Here is a 23,620-nt window from a genome sequence, read left to right on the forward strand (position 1 = left end):
TGACAACAGCCAATAGAATATGTGTTCTTGCACAGGAGCAGGGAGCTCAAATACAAAGCCCAAAGAAGTTATAACACACCCACAACCCAGTCTCAACTCCATTTTGTCAGCTGCCCAGAATCACATGTGGTTCTGCTTCATCAATAAACCATCTTTCTATGTTTCAGTGTCTCTCTCTCTCAGCTTGGAACTGAACCAGCTGGATATTTTCTTCTTACAGCTCAAAGTGTTGTAGTCTGCCTGTGGCCTGCAGAGCTGGCAGCAAAGTTGAACAGTGAGGAGGTTGGGGAGGAACATGGGCCAGTCCTGGGGGCTGAGGAAAGCTCAGACGAGGGCTCTATGTCAGAGGCAGAGAGTGAGCTAGATAGCAGGGAGGCAGAGGTGCAGCTGGAGCCTGTTCCCATTGTGCGCATGCGCAGAGCTGCCAGAAGAAAAGAACAACTAAGAAAGCAGAGTCGACTCAACAGTAAAGCCACACCTTGGAGGTGATTGGCCCCTCCCACAGGAAACAAAAGAGGAACGGGGAGTGGGCTTTTGCAGGAAACAATTCATTAATTGGTCAGGAAAGTTCTGTTTGTGAGAAACAAAGCAAAGTTTTGCTTTGCTCTGTGTTCAGACACTAGTTACCTGGCCGCGTTCCTACCGAGATAAGGTGTGTGTGGATAAACATTCCTCCGAAAGAATGTTTAATAAGCCTTGCTGACTGTGAATGAAAAGAATTCACAGTTGTGTATATAATAGAGGTTTGGTTGGGACTAAGACTTTGCTTTTGCTTTCTAAGGAAGCCTGGGTCAGAACACAAAGGATCTTCCCAACAATCGGTGATAACAGGAGAATGATACCGTCAAATATCTTTCATAACCGCTTTCTCCGCTTGCTTAAAATTCTGGGTTTTTTCGTACATCCATCTGCCTTTCTCCCCAGGAGACGGGAACGGGCACTGTGTCATCCGTAATAACTCGGCAGACGTCCCATTCAGCAGGAAGGATCCCGCTCTTAAACATAAAACTGGCCAGGTGGGAAGATGAGAAGATGGTGAGTAGCGTGAGCAGCATGGTGACCACCTTGAATGGGAAGAGCTGGGCGTAGACACCTTCTACAACTGAGCATCCCGGGTAGCAGATCACAGGAGGAATCTTCAGGGATGGTTCTCCTGCCAATAACCGAAGAAGAAAGCCAAGGAAGAACCCAACCGCTGAGCCGTAGGTGTTGGTGCTGGGAAGGAACAGAGCACAACACAGCTGGGGGAAGAGGAGGGTATACACTAGCTCGCCACTCAAGAACCAGAGGTCATAAATCGAAGGGGAGTAGAAAGCCAGAACAGCTGAAATTATCCCAAACACCACCATGGAGATTCTCATGGCCCATAGGACCTCGTTCTCTGTGGCCTGTAGAAAATCAAAGAGAGAGAGGAGGGAAAGGGAGGGGAAAATTGCCTCCAAATTAAAATAGGTGCAAATTCATTAACAGTTGGCCCTAATCTCATAAAAAAGAATGGCTCTACATTTTTTTAAAAAATATATAATAATTATTATTATTTATAAATTATTAAAAATAAGAGTTCCACTAGGACAGGGATGGTGAATCTTTTCGGCACCAAGTGCCCATACTGGAATTTGCATGCATGTGCGCATGCGGGAGTGCCAGAAACCTGAAGTCCAGCTAACCAGTGCGTACATGCTTGTTTTTGGCTTTTTTTTTTTTTTTTGCTTTTTTCAGGCTGCTTTTTGGTCATTTTTCAGGCCCGAAAAATGGCCCCCAAAAGCCCCCAAAACAGCCTGGAAAAATGGATGTTTTGGGGGGCATTTTCAGGCCTTGAAGACCAGCTGGTCGGCGTGCATTAAGAGCAGCTGGTGAAGCAAGACTGTTGGTGGCGCAATACTGGAAGAAGGAAGATTTGCCTACTATTCAAGAATGGACGTTAAAAGTAACAAACCTTGCAGAGATGGCTAAAATGTCAGCATATCTCAAGGATCACTCAAATGAGAGATATAAACTGGGGTGGAGAAGATGGATTGACTATATTCAAAATAAATATGGGACTAAGAAATTCCAGATAGTTTATGACCAAAGAAACAAGAAATGATATAATCTGTTTTTTTTAAACTTCAAAAGTTTTATTTTCTTTTAAAACAAACATTTCATCATTCCTCAATCAGTGAGACATCGGAGTACAATTTTTTTGTGTGTCAAAATAGTTCTAGTTACCACCAAATTCTTGTCTAGCCTAATGTATACCCCTCCCTCCCTCGACCCTCCCCCCCAACCCCCCTCCTCCTCCCCCCCCCCCGACTTCCCAGAACCCGTACATGGTATGGATTTTTAACAAACACAGTCTAAAATCTATTGAGAAAAAAGAAATAAAGAAATTAATGACATCTCTACATTGATCTTAGCTTCTTCTTGCTGAGCTAACTTTAAACAATTTAAATCATTTCTGATCTTAAGCATAGGCTAACTGGAATTTCTTGGTCCCGTATTTATTTTGTATATAGTCAATCCATTTTTTCCAGTCTCGTTTATATCTCTCATTTGAATGATCTTTAAGATATGCCGATATTTTAGCCATCTCGGCTAAGTTTGTAACTTTCAATGTCCATTCTTGAATTGTAGGCACATCTTCCTTCTTCCAGTATTGCGCCACCAACAGTCTTGCTGCCGTTATTAGGTGCAGAATCAAGTTAGTCTCTACCACTGTAAAGTCAATACTTATACCTAGTAAAAATAACTGAGGAGTAAACTTTATCCTTCTTTTAATCTGTTTAGAGTTAGCCTAGCAAAGAGGAGTTAAAGCTCAAATGAAAGATGATACTAACTTTCTTTAAGCTTATTTTAGAATATCTTTGTTAAAGATTTATACCCTGTATTGGTTCTGGGAAGTCGAGGGGGGGTGGGGGGAGCGCAGGGAGGGGGAGGTAAACATTTGTAAAAGTTTTTTTTCTAAAATTTTCAAAAAAAAAAAAGCACAGCTGGCGACGGCGCGCATGCCCACAGAGAGGACTCTGCATGCCACCTCTGGCACCCGTGCCATAAGTTTGCAATCAGGGCACTAGGAAATTGTGAAAAGCAGAAGAAAGGAATCGGGAGATAACTCGAGGCTTCTAGAGACATGGTCTTGGCTTGCCTCTTTAGTTTGAATTATTATCAAACTCCGGGACTAGATTCATTGCACCTACGTGTAGTGAACATACTAGTCATAGGTGCCCAGAGGGGAGGATCAAAACCTGTGTGAAGGTGGTGGTAGTATTGTGGTTGAAGCCTCTTCCCCTTTGTCCATGGAAAGGTTTTGAATGTGATACTTTGCCTGCCATTTTGCAGGTTGGGGTTTGCTTCCAATTAATGACCATTTAAAAAAGAGATTTGATTGAAATTGTAGTAGCGTAAAATGCAAATGAAAGCAAAGATAATAAGGACATGGGAAAGGATAAGAAAGGGAGAGAGGTATAGAATAAAGGAGGGAAAAAAGGCATTGATTTCCAATTATTTCCACTGCAGTAAAATACAAAATCAAATTACAGCTTCATCTTTTTTTTTTTTTTTTGCGTACTTAATAATTATTAGCCATATCCATAACAAACTAGCACTAGTCTAATCAGCAAAACCCAAAATCAGGAGTTCATTTTTTTCTGTCTCAAGCAAAAAGTTCAGTAGTGGTTTCCCATTTAACAACCCCATTTAAATTGGGGGTCAATATTGGTCCTAAGTCGAAGTCGATCTATACAATACAATAGCAGAGTTGGAAGGGACCTTGGAGGTCTTCTAGTCCAACCCCCTGCCTAGGCAGGAAACCCTATACCATTTCAGACAGATGGCTATCCAACATTTCTTAAAGACTTCCAAGGTTGGGGCATTCACAACTTCTGGAGGCAAGCGGTTCCACTGATTAATTGTTCTAACTGTCTGGAAATTTCTCCTCAGTTTTAAGTTGCTTCTCTCCTTGATTAGTTTCCACCCATTGCTTCTTGTGCTACCCTCAGGTGTTTTGGAAAATAGTTTGACTCCCTCTTCTTTGTGGCAACCCCTGAGATATTGGAACACTGCTATCATGTCTCCCCTAGTCCTTCTTTTCATTAAACTAGACATACCCAGTTCCTGCAACCGTTCTTCATATATTTCATCCTCCAGTCCCCTAATCATCTTTGTTGCTCTTCTTTGCACTCTTGCTAGTCTCCACATCTTTTTTACATCATGGTGACCAAAACTGAATGCCATATTCCAAGTGTGGCCTTACCAAAGCATTATAAAGTGGTATCAACACTTCACGTGATCTTGATTCTATCCCTCTGTTTATGCAGCCTAGAACTCTGTTGGCTTTTTTGGCAGCTGCTGCACACGGCTGGCTCATATTTAAATGGTTGTCCACTAGGACTCCAAGATCTCTTTCACAGTTACTACTGTTGAGCAAGGTACCACCTATACTGTACCTGTGCATTTTGTTTTTCTTGCCTAAATGTAGAACCTTCCTCTTTTCACCATCGGATTTCATTTTATTAGATAGTGCCCAATGTACACATCAGGTTTGTAATTAGTGCAAATTTTTATGAATGAAAGAAGAATTGAAAAAATGTAGAGATTAAGGACGACATGCAACATTTATGACCATTTTAAAATCTTTCTTCTCAGACACAAAAGATACGCCTATTGAGGAACCTTTAAATATCAGGAGATACTTTTTTTGAAAAAGGAATTTCTCTTATCCTGCTCTAGTCCTCAACTTACGATCACAATTGAGCTCAAAATTCTTGTTGCTAAGTGAGTCAGTGGCTAAGTGAGTTGTGTCCCATTTGATGACTTTTCTTGCCACCATTGTTAAGTAAAGCACTGCAGTTATTAAATTAGTACTATACTTGTAAAATTAATCTGGTTTCCCCATTGATTTTGTTTGTTAGAAGATTACCAAAAATGCAAAACATGAGCCCGGGATACTGCAACACGTCATAAATATGAGTCAGTTGCCAAGCATCTGAATTTTGATCACAGGACCCTGGAGATGTTACAACGGCCGCACATGTGGAAAATGGTCTTAAGTTACTTTTTTCGGTGTCATTGTGACTTCGAATATTCACTAAACGAATGATTGTAAGTTGAGAACTACATATAGTGCTGAGCTGGCATAGTGGTTAGAGTACAGTACTGCAGGCTATTTCAGCTGACTGCTAGCTGCAGTTCGGCAGTTCAAATCTCATCAGGTCCAGGTTAATTCAGCCTTCCGTCCTTCCAAGGTGGGTAAAATGAGGACCCAGATTGTTGGGGGCAAGAGGCTGATTCTGTAAACTGCTTAGAGAGGGCTGTAAAAGCACTGTGAAGAGGTATATAATGTGTTTTTGGACTATAAGACGCACCGGTGTATAAGACGCACCAAGATTTCAAAGAGGTAAATCAGGAAAAAAAAGTTTTTGTTTCCCCGGCCCCCAAAAGCACTCTATAGGCTTCAGCAGGGCTCGGGGAAGGCAAAAATGCCCTCATTTTTCACCAAAATGGGAGCATTTTTCCCTTTCCCCAGCCCTGCTGAAGCCTGCAGAATGCTTCTGGGGGGTGGGAGAAGGCAAAAACGCCCGTTTTTGTGAAAAAGACTCATTTTTTTGCCCGTTTTTCACAAAAAATGGAATGTAGGAGCGGGGCTTTGGGAGGCCAAAAATAGCTGTATTCGGTGTATAAGATGCACCAACATTTCCATGCTCTTTTAGGGGGAAAGGTGCGTCTTATACTCCGAAAGATACGGTAAGTCTAAGTGCTATTGCTAGTGCTATAATAATGGTCCTGTATCATTTGTGGTAGACAAGCATTAACTATTCACCCTTTACCTTTCTCCGGAATATTTTCTTATAGATGTTGTGAGCACACATGGAACTGGCAGAGAGCAGAGCAGAATCACCTGAGGACATCACAGCGGCTGCGATGGCACCCAAACCACCGATGGAGATGTACGTCGGGCAGAGATGCTGAAGGACTAGCGGGAGTATGAGAGCGGACTCGTTTCTTTCATACGGGGTGGGGAGGCCGTAGTCAGTCTGGTTCCAGTCTCAAAAAGGAAACACAGAAGTGTCATTTTCATAGGTTGCTTCAGAATTCAATCAGTGGTGGGCTTTGTATATGACATCAGCTCTAAGGTTGTTATATGGTAGGTGTTGTGGCCCGCCAGTGGCCAGTGGAGCTAGCGGCAGACTCAGACAGTTAAGAGGTTGGGGAAGAACAGGGGCCAGTCCGGGAGTCTGGGGAAGGCTCTGATGAGGGCTCCGCGTCGGAGGCAGAGATGGGGCCAGGGCTGTCTGACAGTTATCAGCTGCCTTCGGAGTCAGACATCAGTGGGGCAGAAGAACAGCTGGAGCCTGTTCCCAGTGTGCGCATGTGCAGAGTTGCCAAGAGAAGGGAACAGCTAAGGAACAAGGGCCAACTTGGGACAGGTGGATGGTGAATGGTCCCTCCCATAGGGAATAAAGAAGAGTGAAAGGGGAATGGAGTTTGCAGGAGACAAATAGTTCAATTCATTAGGGTGAAGATCTGTTCCTGACCGTGACCCGTCAAATGCGCGATCGTCAAATCCGCGCCGACAAAACCGCACCAACAAAACCTCGCCCGCCATCAACAAACAACATAATGGGACGCGAAAACAACGTTATAAAGGGTTAGGGTTAGGGTTATAACGTTGTTTTCGCATCCCATTATGCTGTATGTTGATGGCGGGCACGGTTTTGTCGGCGTGGTCTTGTCGGTGCGGTTTTGACGATCGCGCATTTGACGGTGAACTGTTCCTGACTTCTTCCCAAGTAATTGCTGCTACAGCGTGGCATTTGGAAGATATCGGCCTGGCAGCTCTCCAAGCCTGATAAAGGTCTGTAGAAAGACTGTTTGCCGGGACTTTGATGGAGAGGAATTCCCTTTAACCTAAATAAAAGAGGTTTTATCGGGACGAGGAATTGGCTTCATGCTCTTGGGAAGCCTAGGTCAGAACACCAGGGATGTCAAACTTGTGTTGTCAGGGCAGCATCACATGACATATTGCGACTTTCCCCCCTTTCGCTAAACTGGGCATGGGCACGTGAAGTTTGACACCCCTATTATATGCCCAAAGAGGGAAAGAATAACGGTAGATCTCAATTACAACCATTCATTTTAGTGACTGTTCAAAGTTACAATGGCAAAATGATTTAATAGCACTAGCACTCAGACTTATATACTGCTTTACAGCCCTCTCTAAGTGGTTTACAGAATCAGCCTATCGCCCCCAATAATCTGAGTCCTCATTTTACCAACCTCGGAAGGATGAAAGGCTGAGTCAACCTTGAGCCGGTGAGAATCGAACTGCCAAATTGCAGGCAGCCGGCAGGCAGCAGAAATAGTCTGCAGGACTGCATTCTAACTACAACGCCACCACAGCTCTTATTACCAGTTTTCACACTTAACAACCATTGTAGAACCCTGATGGTCACATGATCAAAATTTGGATGCTTGGCAAATCTTCATATTTATGACGGTTGCTATGTCTCGGGATGAGGTGATCACCTTTTGCAGCCATCTGGCAAGCAAAGTCAGTGGGGAAGCCAGATTCACTTAACAACTGATCAACTGTATTTGACAACCGGCATGTATATTTATGACAGTTGCACTGTCCCAGAGTGATTGATCACCATTTCTAACCTTTCTAGGTGGCTTTCTACAAGCAAAGTCCACACGATTCACTTAACAACGGTAGTAATTCACTTAACAACTGTGGCAAAAAGGTTGTAAATGTGGCACGATTCACTTAACAACTGTCTTGCTTAGCAACAGAAATGTTGTGCTCCGCTGTGGTTGTAAATTGAGCACTACTGTGTTTCCCCCAAAATAAGACAGGGTCTTATTTTCTTTTGATACCCAAAATAAGCACTTGGCCTTATTTGGGGGGAGGTCTTGTTATTTTTGAGGTGCAGGAGGCGGCGAGCGTGGTCACCTCATGGCTGCTGCTGTGTTGCAATATTTTCGGGGAGGGCTTATTTTCAGGGATGGGTTTATTTTAGTGCATGCGCTCAAAACCCCGATTGAGCTTATTATCCAGGAAGGTCTTATTTTGGGGAAAACAGGGTACCTATAGTATATTTTCACAATGGAAGTATGGACTTTTAAATGGATGGCAAAAACTGATGGCTTTCCTGAGAGACAATAACATGAATAAATAGTAAACAATTTTTAGTTAACTACAATAATAATAAGGAAATGTTGATGGATAATATTTAATGATATATACAGGTGTGTTGTACTAGTAAAAGTAATTCGGACAGAAGCACTAATTTGTGAGTTGGGTGGGGGGAAAGGGGAGGGCATGTTAGATATCCTACTAATTGACTCTCTTTTAGAATATGTTATAAAGATGTAAAGTTATGGTAGACTCATTGAGATTGTGAAAGTATGCCAGTAGGTGGTTGTGTCTTTAAATATAAATGATTTTAGAAAAAAACAAGTTTAAGTAACTGTAATCAAATACAGTGATAGTACAATACATAAATTCTAAAATGTACAACTTAATTTAAATGAAGTATAGGTAATGATTGTGGAAGAAACGGACGAAATGTATCTGTACCAATGGATATGCTTTCTACAAGATGTAACGAAAGGATTCGTTTTTTTTTCTTTGTGTGTGTAATAAAAACAATAAAAAATCTTTTTTTTAAAATAACATGAATAAATTTATTTTGACTTAAAGAGAAGATAAGGAGGGGAAAAAATCAATTTTTTGGGAATTGAGGATTAAATTTAATCTGACTACAGAAATGTTGAATTAGGGTCAAGGTTACAGTTGTTTGAATATATGTTTATTCATATTTGATCAATATTTGAACCAAAAGCCTAGCTTCTGCATGGGTGCAGCTGTGCTAGGTGACTTTGAATTTCATTTTTGATGAAAGTTATTCTATTTATTGCCTACTTTTATTGATTGAGGTATAGTCGTTTTAATATTGTATTTCGTATATGCTGCTTTGAATATATTTTGTGAAATATTATATACGCACACTGACCAGGTTTCTGGGCAGCTATCCAAGATGATATTCATGGTGGCTTAAGCATCTTCCCAAAATTATTTTTACAAAATGATAGACATTTCACAGGATCACCAGATAACATGTTCTTGTACCTCTGAGCATGTAGATTCGGTCAAGAATGCTAAAATTTGCATTTTTACATGAGATATTACAAGTCGTGCACCATGTCAAAAAAAGCTTCGTCAAAGAAGGCGGAAACCTTGTGGAAATGTGGGATTTGCACATGTGAGGTGTGTGTAATTTCTTACCCACTTTTTTTTATTAGTGAAAGCAATGGCAAAACAGGATTAATTTTTTTAAAAAATCAAAAAATGTTGTGAGCTGACCAGAGGAGATATGGGTAGGCCAGCTCTCTCAGAAATTCTATGTTCTTGATCCTGTTTTTTTAAAAAAATGAGGTTTAAAAATACAAAGATTAAAAAAAACTAATCATCATCATCTTCTTTTAATGACCCCATAACCCCTTGCAGGGTAGAGTCTGTGCAAATGAATGGAGCTGAGTGTTTACTGGCCGGATGCCCTTCCTGTCACCAATGCGGAGCTTTGTTCAGCAGATGTATTCTCATTGTACCCAGAGAGAGAAACATCCCACTCTCCCTAGCATTGAACTCACAGCCTCCTGATTGTGAGGCGAGAGCTCCACCTCTAGGCCACCGCATCACTCAAAAAGATTAAAAAAAACTAATGCAAACTATGAAAAGTATTTTTAGCATCCTCAAGGCTAGCTCTATATTCCTTTATATATGATATTCAGGGGTGGGCTTAAATTTTTTTAGCAACGGGTTCTCGGCCTGGTTGCTGGCTGGCCATTGTGGGCGTGGCAATGGTAGGCGTGACCTAGTCACATTGGAGGGTTTTTTTCGCCCTCCCCGGACTCCGGAGGTTTTCTTCAAGCCTCCGGGAGGGCGAAAACGACCTCCCTGGGCTCCAGAAGCCCGCAGGAGGCCAGAAATGGGCCTGTTTCTGGCCTTCCAGAATTTCCAGGGACGCCCGTTTTTTGCCCTCCCCGAGCCTCTGCACAGGCCCTGAACTTACCTGGCATCCCAAACGGACCACGTGGGTCTCCTGGGAGAGGCGGGGTGGGAGGGATGGGGCAGGGTGGGTGGGGCCAGCCAAGGGCGGGATTTGCAGGTTCTCTGAACTGGGCAGATTCTTAGCTAGAGGTTCTCCCGAACCCGTGCAAACCCGCACCAGCCCACTCCTGGTGATACTGCTTTGTGTTAATAAATATTTTTATACCAGGACTCTTGAACCAGTGGTGGGTTCCGGATCCCGTTGCAACAGGTATGGTGCAATGGGGCTGGACATCCACCACACGCACGCGTGCATGCGTACTTACCGCCCACGACGCTCCATGATGCTCCAGCTGCTCGGCGGAGCGTCGCACAGGAGCAGTACACTCCGTGCACGTAAGCCCCAATCGGCTCAAATACAGGTAAGGAGAGCGGGCGGGTAGGCCCTCCGGAGCACTGGACCGGAATGGTACCTGGTGCTCCCAGCAGGCACCAGTACGCCCGTACCGGGGCGTACCAGTCGTATCCCACCACTGCCTTGAACTGATTAGGATGTAAATAGAGGTGGATTCCTACCGGTTTGACCCGGTTCGGCCAAGTAAGTAGTAACTTGGCCCATCCACACCCCTGAACTGGTTCATCTTGTTTTTTGCTTCTGCCCATACGCGGAAGCATTTTCTACCTACTGCGCATGTGTGTGTGTGCCCGAAGCACATGCAGGCCTGAAGCGCATGTTTCTGAGCGAACCGGCAGTAGAAGAAGCCGGAACCCACCCCTGGATGTAAGAGTTTATTCAACATTTATTCAAATCAGTGTTTCTTGATCTCAGCAACTTTAAGATGTAAAGATTTCAACTCCACAAATCGGAGAAGAATTCTGGGGGATTCTGGGAGTTGAAGTCCACACATCTTAAAGTTGCTGAGGTATGGCAACAGCACTACTAGGGCTGAGCCACCCAAATTGTGGCTCTACCTTTCCAATTCTTGTTCAGCCATGGTTACCTGTGGAGGCAGCAACTGCTCCTATCAATACAGAAGGGATAGCCATGATGAAGCAGCCCAGTCCAGAGAAATAGGAAATTAATCTGGCTTCTTTGTGGGAGGAAGCTGCGAGAACTCGCTGGAAATAGGTTTGCCATGGGATGGACCCAAGCACCTGGAAGGAAAGGAGAATCTTGAACTGAAATAAAAACAAGATATGACGGTATTCCTGATCATAGTCAAAAAGTCAAAACTTAAATTTAAACCAGGTGGCCTTTAACCTAACAATGGGGATGCCTTTGGAAAGTTTATTTAACATAAGCCACTCTTGGATCATCTCCATAGCTTTCTCTCTGGATGATTCTAGAATTTCTGGGCTCCCTTTGCCTTTCTTAAACTAAAGAAATAGCATTCCAACATCTGCCACCTTAGGATATCATCCCAGTCTGATGTGCATTATGTCAGACCTGACATAATTGCATTTCATCTTATAATTTAGACTTCCGGGTTGCCCGTTGGGCAGTGGTGGGTTTCAAAATTTTTAGAACCTCTTCTGTAGGTGTGGCCTGCTTTGTGGGAATGACTTGCCGGCCATGTGACCGGGCAGGAGTGGCTTGCCAGCCATGTGACCGGGTGGAAGTGGCTTACCAGCCATGTGACTGGGTGGACGTGGCCAACTTGTAAAATGTGGTGAAACTCACTTAAGAACGCTCTTGCTTAGCAACCAAAATGTTGGCTCAGAAACTCTGGCATTTGAAGCACGCAAGTCTTAAAGCTGTCAAGTTACAAGACCCTTGTACCCCTAGCCCTTTAGAAAAAAAAAAACCAGAGGTGTTCAAACTTGACAGCTTTAAGACTTGTGGACTTCAACTCCCAGAATTCCTCCTCCAGTCATGTTGGCTCATGAACTCTGGCACTGAAGTGTGCAAGTCTTAAAGCTGTCAAGTTACAAGACCCTTGCAACCCTAACCCTTTAGAAAAAAATCCCCAGGGGTGTTCAAACTTGATAGCTTTAAGACTTGTGGACTTCAACTCCCAGAATTCCTCCTCTCGCTCTACATCTTGATAATGTGCGGACGGGCGGGGAGAGAGAGCTGGAACCGGTCCTAAACGGCACTGTAGATTTGTGGAACCTCTTCTATAGAAGAGTTTAGAACTGGCAGGAACCCACCCCTGCCGTTGGGCCATTTTTCTCCCCCCGGAGGCTTCAGGAGGCTTTCCTGCAGGCCTCAGAGAATAACAGTCTATTCCCGAACTTCTGGTTGGCGCGTTGGATTGTTTTTTGCCCTCCAGAGGCAGAAAATCAAGCCCAAAAATCAGCTGGCCAGCACGCGCATACACACTGGGAACTGACAGGGCAATGCCTCACGTGCCCTCAGAAATGACTCCGCGTCAATCTTTTTGTCCTTGCATGCCAAAAGCGTGCATGCACGCATGACAGTGCACGTCTGTGTGCCCACACCCATAATGCAATGTACTCTTCCCCCTGCGCAAGCAAGTGTGACTCCCCCGTGCATACGTGTGCCCCCCCATGCTCCCGACACCGGTGTGTGACCCCCTCCGCCCCATTTTGTACCCAGCAGGCTTCCCTAAAGCCTGCTGAGACACAAAACAGGGTGCGCAGGGGATGCCACACACCCTCACGCTCCCCCATGCATGTATGTCTCCCACATGCGACAGATACCTGAAAATCAGCTGGCTGGTAGGAGGCGCAGGCACATGTGCGGTAGAGCTGAGCTGGGCAATGGCTTGCGTGCCCGCAGAGAGAGCTCTACATGCCACTGGTTTGCCAACACGGACCTAGGGTGTATTGTCTATATTACACTGCTATTTATTTTTAATCACTCCTTGTAGAGTGAATTTACCCTTTCAGTAACATACCCAGTGGTTATCTATCTGTCATCTGTGGTGAGAAGAAGATATCTTGCCCTTAATTTAGAAGAACCATTGTTTTTATTATTTTTGTTGGATACAGTAAGTGCTCCAAACCCCCAATTTCCCATCCATTTCAGGAATAGATCTTACCAAGTATAAGAAATCATCCAACCATCTTCCATAAAACTCTGGTTCTATTTTTCCGGTCCAAGGGGTTTGGGATATATTGTAGGTAGCTGTATGAAAAATGTTTTCTGTAGCAGGGTTCATGATGGCGAAAGGGATACAAATCCACTGGCAGCAAAAAAAAAAAACAAAAAAAAAAAAAAACCAGAAACATTAGAATTAAAATGTTTTCTGATGGGTTTCTGGTAGTCAAAATATTCCATGCGCCCCACAGTCATAATACTGAATTATTTTTAAAAATGCGAATGAATTGAAATAACATGACTTGCTGCTTTCATGTCTTAGTCCCGCCCACTCCTCTGTTCTGACTCCACCCACTTCTTTGTACTTGCCCCTCCCACTTAAATGAGATCCTGTCTCAACTGTGAGTGTATCATGGCTACTTAACTGTTTTACTCATGTAGTGTCCGTTTTTCAATGTATAGTGCTCTATTGCAGTGGCGTGCGGTGAGGTTTATGGCTGGTGAGGCAGCAATTTTTTTAGACTTGGGAACTTCCACTCCCAGAATTCCACAGCCAGGCATGCTCAGTTCCGATTTAAAGCGACAGCATTTGTTTTTCTCCTTTGCTAAATAAGTTTCCTTCTTTCTTTTTCTTTTTCTTCTCCCATCTCCTCCTTCCTCCCTCTCTCCCTCCCTCCCCCCTCTCTCAGACACACACACACACACACACACACAAAGTTGCACCAGGAGGATGAAGTTTGAATTCCTCCCCCTCCCTCAGACCCACACATACCTTTTCCAGCTGTTTCAGACAGGATTTCAACTCTGTTCTTGTCTGTCATCATGAAAAGAAAAATATATGTAAAAGGAAAAAGGCAAGAGCTGAGGTCAGGCTGGGCTAGTTGCTGTCAGAGTCACCGTGGATAACTCTGCTTAACGGTTTTAAAAAGCCTTTAAAAAGCACCCTCTACAGGAGGAAGCAGGAGAACGACGTGCCTCATCTACGTCAGGAATTTTTCGGCTTTTAACTGTTGCTTAACTCTGCTCGAGTGATCATAAAACGCCTAAAGTCAGACTAGATAAGGCACGTCATTCTCCTGCCTCCCCCTGTAGAGGGCACATTTTTAGAGGCTTTTTTAAACAGTTAAGCACTAAGCAGAGTCATCCATGGTGACTCTGGCAGCAACTAGCTCAGCCTGACCTCAGCTCTTGCCTTTTTCCTTTTACATTTTTTTTTCTTTTCATGATGACAGTGGTGAGGCTCTACTTCCCTTGCCTCCCCTGACTGCATGTCCCTGCTCTATTGTCTTCTATGGAGTTCAGGCCTGGGGTGGGCTCCAAAAATTTCAGCAATGAATTCTCTGCCCGGTTGCTGGGTGGGCGTGGCCAGGGTGGGTGTGGCCTAGCCGGCCTCCTGCACCACAGCGGTGGGGGCGTTTTCACCTTCCTCAGACTCCTCGACCCTTTAGGAGGGTGAAAACTGCCTTCTTTGGGCTTTGGAAGTCCTCTGGAGGGAGGAAACGGACCCGTTTCCAGCCTTTCAGAACTTCCGGGAGGTCTGTTTCCCCCCTCCTCCCTGAGTCTTGCACTTATCTCTCATCCAAAATAGGCTGCATGGAGACTCTTGGGAAGAGCGGGGCAGGGTGGGAGGGGTGCGGTAGAAGGGCCCAGACAGGGGAGGGATTTGGAGGTTCTCCAAATCGGCCATAATGTTAGTTTACTGGTTCTCCCCAACACGGGTGAGCCCGTAGCAGCCCACCCGTGGTTCAGGCTATTGAATGTTCAGATTATCCTTGGTCTCTGAGGTTTTTTGTTACTAATGCTTCATTATCCAAACTTGGTAACATCATCAGGAGCATAGTTTGGGTAACGAAACATCTGCAAGAAAAAACAAGCTCAGAGAACAATAAAAACACCTCATTTCAGCTCCGAGCTATAAATATTCTTCTTTATTGGTTCAGATTGTCTCCCAATTCATTGAATAGCATGGCCTCAAATTTGTAATCTATGGGAATCTCAGAGATCAGTGCTTCTCAACCTTGGCTACTATAAGCTATGTGGATTTCGACTTCCAGAATCCCCCAGCCAGCGTGCTAGCTGAGGAATTCTGGGAGTTGAAGTCCATACATTGTATTTTAAAGTTGATAAAATCATAATCGATGAAAACATGCTGGTGTTTCGTTCTGGATTTTCAATCAGTTCCAAGGGTGTGGAAGATAATGAGACAGGAACTTACCAGACTGAGCGATATAAAGATCAGTTGCACCACATCTGTATAGGCCACTGAATACAGACCTCCTAACAACGTATAGAATATCACTGTACATGCAGAAATAATGATGGCAACATAACCCTGGATGTCCAAAATGACCTTCATGGTTGCTCCTAGGAAAATATGCAGTAATTACTACTTAAATTAAATAATACATTTTGTGCGGTGCTATTTCTCTTACCCAATATATTAATTTAGTAGCCGATAATCCGGCGTTGCCCAGGTATTTATTTATAGGGGAAAATGTCCTGACCAAATGTAATTTCTAATGTTGGATTTTTTTTCCTCCTTACCAGAGGGAACCCCCTTGTGGAGTACTGTGAAGCCTGCAAGAGCAACTTCTCCCTGAGCCCTGATTTCGGCAACAATTAAATTAGTTAAAAAGGGTTTCCATGTGCCCCCAGAAGCGTAATTTCTAATGTTGGATTTCCCCGCTTACCAGAGGGAGCCCCCTTGTGGAGTACCATGAAGCTGTTACCACAGCAATTCCACTGCGCTGTACAGTAGAAGCCATTTTAAGGCAGTACAGTAGAAGCCATTTTAAGGCACAACAGGCTGCATCTTAATCGAACACACACACCAAGGGCTGTTAGGGGTGTCTTACCCCCACAGTATTTGTTTCCAGAGAGTAAGTCATCTGTGTACCAAGTTTGGTTGAAATTGCTCAAGGCGTTCCAGAGTTATGCTGGAACACACACACCAGAGGTGGGTTCCTACCAGTTCGCACCTATTCGGTAGAACCGGTTCGTCAAATCTACCAAACCGGTTAGAAGAGGTTCTACCTTTGGACCCGGAAAGCAGGCCACACCTACAGAAGAGGTTCCAAATTTTTTTGAAACCCACCACTGGTCCTTGGATATGGTTATTCTACACTATCATGCTCATATTTAAAAAACTCAGTGCCTCTGTGAAAAGTAAGGATGACTACTGTGCTTGTGGTGCAATCAGAACATTCCGTGTGTTGAAGTTGTTTTAATGCAAACCAAAGATGCCTTTTAAAAAACAAGTTTACATCATATTCTTATGCATGCCAGTGCTGTGTGAGAGGTAATTTAAGGTGGTTCTGACAAGTGTCGTCGGCATCTTCATATCCGGTCACATGGGTGGCAAGCCACTCCCATCCGCTCACATGGGCGGCAAGCCACTCCCACAAAGGAGGCCACACCCACAGAGTAGGTTCGAACAATTTTTGAAACCCACCACTGACACACACACACACACACACACACACAAACACACACACAGAGAGAGAGCTGATGGATGGATGGATGGATGGATGGATGGATGGATTGATGGATAGATGATAGATAGATAGATAGATAGATAGATAGATAGATAGATAGATAGATAGATAGATAGATAGATAGATAGATCTCTTCTAGGCTTATGTTGTACAGACCATGGCACTAAGGCCTTTTCATTTGGAATTAATATTAGTTCTAGCTGAATGAGCCCCAAATTTATGTTGCCAGTTATTAAGTGAATTCCCCCCCCGCCCCCACATTTTACAAACTCTTGCAACAATTGTTAAGTAAATCACTGCCATTCAGTTAGTAGCATGGTTGTTAATTGAATATGGCTTCCCCATTGAGAAGGGTTTGTCAGAAGGTTGGAAAAAGTGATCACATGACCCCGGGACACTGCAACGGTCGTAAGTACATGCTGGTTGCCAAGCATCTAAATTTTGATCAGGTGACCTTGGGGATGCTGCAACAGTCATAAGTGTGAAATATGGCCATAGGTCACTTTTTTTTAGTGCTGTCACAATGTTAAATAATCACTAAATGAGCTGTTGTATGTTGAGGACTACCTGTATACCAGTGGTCGGTTCCAGGAGATACAGCCTGGTACGGGCGTACCATTAGTAGCTGGGAGCAGCTAGTTGGCCCACCCACCTGCCCACGTTCTATGGCTGTTTATAATGTGACTGGCCAACTGCGCACGCGCACCGCACACAGCATGCGGCCCCTGCGTGACCAGTACCGAGCAGTTGGGTATTGCAGGATGGTGGCATGCGCATGCGTGTGCAGCACACATATCCAACCAGGACGCCCGGCCCTGCGCGCAGCGTACTGGTTGCGACAGGATCCGGAACCCACCACTGCTGTATATGATATACAAAATAACTGTTCCATTTGTAACAAAAGAATTGTTATAAAAATTATATATTCCCAGGATTATCACTTTAGCCATTCCCCTGAAATTCTGGAAGATGAACCTGACGCATTAGGAGGGGACCAGGTTGATCTATGAATTATGAATCTCTGGTATCAAAGAGTCATACATCAATTCTATTTTCATAGGTTAAATTGACATCATATTCTATGGCCTCCGTTCCTAAAATGGTTGTCATACTGAATAGACTTAGATGAAATATTCGAATGCATATTCTGTATATTTATACCGTGTTTCCCTGAAAATAAAACAGGGTCTTATTTTCTTTTGACCCCCGAAATAAGCACTTGGCCTTATTTTCGGGGAGGTCTTATTATTTTTGAGCTGCAGGAGGCAGCAAGAGTGGTCACCTCATGGCTGCTGCAGTGTTGCAATAATTTCGGGGAGGACTTATTTTCAGGGGAGGGCTTATTTTAGCGCATGAGCTCAAAAGCCCGATTGGGCTTATTATCCGGGGAAGTCTTATTTTCAGGGAAACAGGATACTTCATATCAATCAGCAAGTAAACTCTTCACAACTATTCTTACACACTCAAAGAGTGCAGGAAGGAATTTCAGCATAACTAAATATTCCTCTAAAATACTACTGTTGGAAATAAAGTAAAACTTCTGACTCTATTTTATGTATACGTAAGAGTGTTCTCACCTCACCTCTAGATTTGAACTACAGATTTCTGTGGTGTTTCTAAATTATTTAGAGAAAATCCTCCTATCATCTCCTCATCTCCTGTTTATATACCAGACTTCAGAAGTGTGAAGCAGATGGAGATTGGAGCTACAAATATCCTCAGTTCACAGTTAGTTATTGGAGTGGTGCGGTGGCCTAGAGGTGGAGTTCTTGCCTCACAATCAGGAGACTGTGAGTTCGATCCTATGTAGAAGCAGATATTTCTCTCTCGGCACACTGAGAATATATCTACTGGACAAAACTCTGCATTGGCAACAGGAAAGGCATCTGGCCAGTAAACACTCAGTTCCATTCAGTTGCCCATACTCCACCCTATAAGGGATTATGGGGTTGTTAAAAGATGATGACAGTTAAAGTAGTTATTCTGAACATGCCTTCAGTTAACAATAAACCATTTATAGGATGGAAAACTAATCTCAGCTGTCTTCCCTTGGTTTCTAAATTTAGTTTCTGCCAAGCCAGGTAAAAGACACAAATATTACCTAAAGAGGCAAGAACAGCAGCAAACCAGAATATGTCCGCGATCAATGGAGGAATAAAAAGTAGACAGCCCATCACATTCCCATACATCTCTTGGATTGGATCCATCAGAGTCACGTAATTTCTCCTTCTCATTGGATTGACAAAGAAGAACCCTCCTGTTTGTTTAAAAAAAAGTTGGTTACAATCAGTTATCTTTATGAAACAAAAGGCATCATAGTGTTTCGCAGTTCAGGTAAAGGTAAATGTTTCCTCTGTCGGGGTGTGTCTGACTCCATTTCCTAGCTGAGGTAGCCAGCGTTGTCCCAAGACATTTCTGTGGTCTTTTATCTTCATGTGACTGGCATGACTATACGCCAAGGCGCACGGAACACAGTTACCTTCCCACCAAAGTGGTACCTATTTATCTACTTGCATTTGCATGCTTTCAAACTGATAGGTTGGCAGGAGCTGAGGTAAGGATGGGAGCTCACCAGTGCTGGGTTACGACTGGTACGGGGCCCGCCCGCCCGCGCTCCTTACCTGATGATGTTTCCTAGTTCGGGTAATGAAATGTCCACAAGAAAACAACCAAACTCAGAGAGCGCCGAAGACCCGCATTTCAACCCTGAGATACAAATATTCTCCTTTACTGATAACTAAAGAGATATTCTATCATTCTGAGAGAAGGGTGCAAGCCACTCATGTACTTCCCAACCAATTTTGTTTCCGGATCATTGACAAATGCACAAACCGGAGTAGATCACTTGAGGTAAAATTAAACATTAAACAAAAATTAAGAATTAAACAAAATTAAACATGCTTAAAATTAAACACAGAGAGATATTTAAGTATTTTCAATAGAACAGAAGAACAGAGTTGGCAGGGACCCTGTAGGTCATCTAGTCCAAGGAAGAGACCCTAAGGGATTTCTGTCAGATAGCAGTCCATTCACTTCTTGAAAGCCTCCTGTGATGAAGCTCCCACAACTTCTGAAGGCAACTTCTGTTCCATTGGTTGATTGTTCTCACTGTCAGAAAATTTATCCTTATTTTAGGTGATTGACCAGTTGATCAATCCTTGATCAGTTTCCATCCATTATTCCTTCTCTGACCTTCAGGTGCTTTGGAAAATAGATTGACCCCTTCCTCTCTGTGGCAGTTGCTCAAATATTGGAAGACTGATAGCATGTCTCCCCTCGTCCTTCTCTTCACTAGACTAGCCATGCCCAGTTCCTGCATCCGTTCAGTGTATGTTTTAGCCTCCAGTCCCCGAATCATCTTGGTTGCTCTTCTCTGCACTCTTTCTAGAGTCTCAACATCATTTTTATAAAGTGGTGACCAAAACTGGATGCAGTAGTCTAGTTGTGGTCTTACTAGGGCGTTATAGAATGGTATTAGTACCTCACTTACTGTATTTTTCAGAGTATAAGACGCAGCAAGGTTTTGAAGAGGAAAATTTCTTTAAAAAGTTGTTGCACTCTGCAAAGCTCCCAAAAACGGCCTGTTTTTTTTTTTCCAAAAAAAAGGGCATGAATAGCTCTTAGGAGGCTTGGAGAGGGGGTGGGGGACCCCAAAACAAGCAAAAAAAACCGGCCCATTTTTCATGAAAACGGACCCTTTTTTTCTCAAAAAGCCTTTAGGGAGCTTATAGAGTGCTGCTGGGGTCTCGAGGGGCAAAAAATGAGCCATTTTTCGCTCATTTCTGCCCTCCCCAGCCCCCAGGAGCACTCTGTAAATATGTTTTATTTTCATTTTCATTTCATACAGTCACATATATACTGTGCATAACCGGGGCCATATAACATTGAACAATAAACACAGCCATCCTTGTCAACAATACTCCCCAAAATACAAACCCAATATACCACTTCAACCCTTCATACACCCTTTCTTTCACCCCCCTCCAACTTTCTTTTCTCCCCTCCAACATTCCCCTCTACCCTACTTCCCCTCCCCCTCTATCACTCCTCTCTCCCAATACACTCCCTCCCTTCCATCTCACCCTCCCTCCGATCCTCTCTCCCACCCTCTCTACCCCTTTTTCTTCTTTCCCTCTGCTCCTCCCTTCGGTGTATTTCTACTATCTATCAATATATTCAGCTTCCTATTTTTACACTAGAATTAAAAAAGCAACAGTATACAAGTGCAATCATGTTACTTTAAAATCTAGCACATACTATATTTATGACAGTAGACTTATATACCGCTTCATAGGCCTTTCAGGCCTCTCTAAGCGGTTTACAGAGAGTCAGCATATTGCCCCCAACAATCTGGGTCCTCATTTTACCCACCTCGGAAGGATGGAAGGCTGAGTCAACCCTGAGCCGGTGAGATTTGAACCGCTGACCTGCTGATCTAGCAGTAGCCTGCAGTGCTGCTTTTTAACCACTGCGCCACCTTGGCTCTTATATTTCCCCCCTCCCCCCTCCCCCTAGGACCCCACCTCCCTTCCCCCCCCCCGCCTGACTTCCCAGAGCCCGTACACGGTATAGCTTTTTATCAAACACAGTCTAAAATATATTAAAACCAAGAAAATTAAAAAAAAAAGAAAAAAGAAAAAAGAAAAAAAAAGTCAGTAAAATCTCTGCATTGAACTCAGCTTCTTGCTGTAACACAAACTTTAAGCAGTTTACATTATTCCTAATCTTAGTTGTTTGATTACCTGCAGGATTTCCCCAGAGGTTATTTGTTGGTTCAACTTTTGCCTGCACTCTTCTCTAACTAGGGATATTATCTCTTTATCTAAGTATCTGTCTGCTGGGGTCTCGAGGGGCAAAAAATGAGCCATTTTTCGCTCATTTCTGCCCTCCCCAGCCCCCAGGAGCACTCTGAAAGCCTCCTAAAGGCTATGCATGGCCACTTTGGTGAAGGGGGCGGAGTTTCAGGAAGCAAAAAAATGCTGTATTCAATGTATAAGACGCACCCATATTTTCACCCTCTTTTTTGAGGGGAAAAAGGTGCGTGTTATACTCCAAAAAAATACGGTAATTTTGATTCTAGTGCAGTGTTTCTCAACCTTGGTGACTTTAAGTCCTGTGGACTTCAACTCCCAGAATCCCCCAGCCAGCTATACTATGCTGGCTGGGGGATTCTGGGAGTTGAAGTCCACAGGACTTAAAGTCACCAAGGTTGAGAAACACTGTTCTAGTGTCTATTCATTTGTCCCCCCCATCACCACGGTTAGTTTTAGAAACTTTTAAAATCTTTACCAACAAGGAGAGACAAAGCAAAGCCAACTGGAGCCTGAACCCACACTAGTCCTCTGGAAGGGTGGTAGACAATTTCAGCCGTGCCGTTGATGTAGGCTCCTCCAACCCATGTCGCTGAAAGGCACCGAGGAAAGGGAAAACGAAGTTAATAAAAGATGCATTGGATAAATTCAGGCAGTCCTTGACTTACGACCAAATTCCCAAAGTTTTGTTGACAGCTGTTAGGTGAATTTCACCCCATTTTTACAACAATTCCTGCCACAGTTGCTAAGTGAATCACTGCCGTTATTAAGTTGGGATGTTCTTAGTCAGCTGGGGAGGATCATCCAATCTTTGACTAAACCTAAGGTTGGCACACCAGCCTTGCATTCGCTGTAAGAGAATAACAGAACAATAGAGTTGGAAGGGACCTTGGAGGTCTTCCAGTCCAACCCTCTGCTCAAGCAGGAGACCCTATAACATTCCAGACAGATGGTTATCCAATCCCGTCTTTAAAACCTCCAGTGTTGGGGCACCCACAACTTTTGGAGGAAAGTTGTTCCGCTGATTAAATGTTCCGTCAGGAATTTTCTCCTACTCCAACCTCCAGTTGGAGATTGCAGCACCCACAGCTCCTGAAAGCAAACTTGTTTCTCTAGTTAATTGTTCTCCTTTCTCCTTATTTCTCAAACTTTCTCCCTGATTAGTTACCATCCACTGCTTCTTGTCCTTCCTTCCAGTGCTTTGGGGATTAATGATCCCTTCTTTTTATGTACGAGAGCTTTTGCACTGAAAACAAATTCCTTGTGTGTCCAATCACACTTGGCCAATAAAGAATTCTATTCTATTCTGTTCTGTTCTCTCCTCCTGTCCTGCCCTGTTCTGTCCTGTTCTATCCTAAACTCTATTCTAAACTCTACTCTAAATTCTACTCTGTTCTCTAAACTCCGTTCTGTTCTACTCTTATTTCAGCCCCCTAGATGTAAGAACACTTGCTATCTTATTACCCCAGTCCGAAGTAAGCATTAAAGGATGTTATTTATCATTCTGAAGCCTTCGTACTTACCAGTTGCCGTGAACAACCCAATCCAAAAATTCATGTTCCTGCCTCCCACCATGGCTACTTCGCTGGGCTTCTGGTGTTCCTTCGGTCTTGTTTTCCGAGAAGCCCATATTCCAACTGCTAAAATCAGGGCGCAGAATAAAAGCAGAGCTACTAAGCCACTGATATTCAAAGCCATTTTGAATGGACTGAAAATGGACCCGGGGAGCAAGCAAGCGTTGCTAGCCGGCCAGAAGAGTCTTAGGGAATACTCCCCAGCCTTGTACAACCCACACAGACCTTGTGATAGGTCAGGCTTTTCCTCCCTAGACATAACAATTTCTCGGGTCTTTAAATGTTAGATAAGGATTATTCTTTGGCTGCTGAGTTGGATGCTCCAAACTCATATGCCAATATATTTCTTCATAGGAAGTGGATAAAGTTAGATCTGGTTTTGTTTCGTTTTGAAAATGAGATCGTATTCAGCCATAAGGGATTTTTTCTTTTCTTTTTCCAGATCTTTTTTTTTCCTGCCTAAGTTTCTGATCAACCTCAAATTGCAAACTGTGTTAGGGGCACTTGTGTGGAACAGTTCTCTGCTGTGATTCCTACCCACCTATTATTGGTTCCACCACAAAACCGCGCTCGACTAAAGCGCGCTCGCTGAAACCACGTAGCTGACGTCATCAACAGGGCGACAACAGCGCGGAGACAGAAGCACGTTGTAAACCCTAAACCTAAAATTAACCCCTAAACCTAAACCTAACCCCCCTAAACCTAAT

At 43.7% G+C, this 23,620-nt stretch overlaps 1 protein-coding gene across 1 annotated transcript; it reads right to left on the reverse strand.

Moving 5' to 3' along the window:
- Window positions 1–568: 568 nt before the first annotated feature.
- On the reverse strand, window positions 569–23,515 carry LOC116509924 (high-affinity choline transporter 1-like). The gene is made up of 8 exons (XM_032219225.1): window positions 22,863–23,515; window positions 21,818–21,931; window positions 18,630–18,785; window positions 15,250–15,398; window positions 13,036–13,179; window positions 11,032–11,185; window positions 5,805–6,022; window positions 569–1,388 (listed from the first exon to the last, which is right to left on the reverse strand). Exons 1-8 carry the CDS (start codon window positions 23,170–23,172, stop codon window positions 879–881), a joined length of 1,755 nt encoding a protein of 584 aa, XP_032075116.1. The 5' UTR covers window positions 23,173–23,515; the 3' UTR covers window positions 569–878.
- Between the last annotated feature and the right edge of the window lie 105 nt (window positions 23,516–23,620).

This window comes from Thamnophis elegans, chromosome 6, assembly GCF_009769535.1.
Source record: "Thamnophis elegans isolate rThaEle1 chromosome 6, rThaEle1.pri, whole genome shotgun sequence".
Taxonomy (NCBI): Eukaryota; Metazoa; Chordata; class Lepidosauria; order Squamata; family Colubridae; genus Thamnophis; species Thamnophis elegans.

What these genes read in the sequence shown, in the direction of transcription:
- LOC116509924 (XM_032219225.1), bottom strand. Translation starts at nt 23,172, where the DNA reads ATGTCTAGGGAGGAAAAGCCTGACCTATCACAAGGTCTGTGTGGGTTG. An exon ending in TGCTGTTCTTGCCTCTTTAG is followed by an intron (nt 15,399 to 18,629) that starts GTAATATTTGTG and finishes ATATTTTCCTAG; the next exon opens with GAGCAACCATGAAGGTCATT. An exon ending in TCTTTATATCGCTCAGTCTG is followed by an intron (nt 13,180 to 15,249) that starts GTAAGTTCCTGT and finishes TTTTGCTGCCAG; the next exon opens with TGGATTTGTATCCCTTTCGC.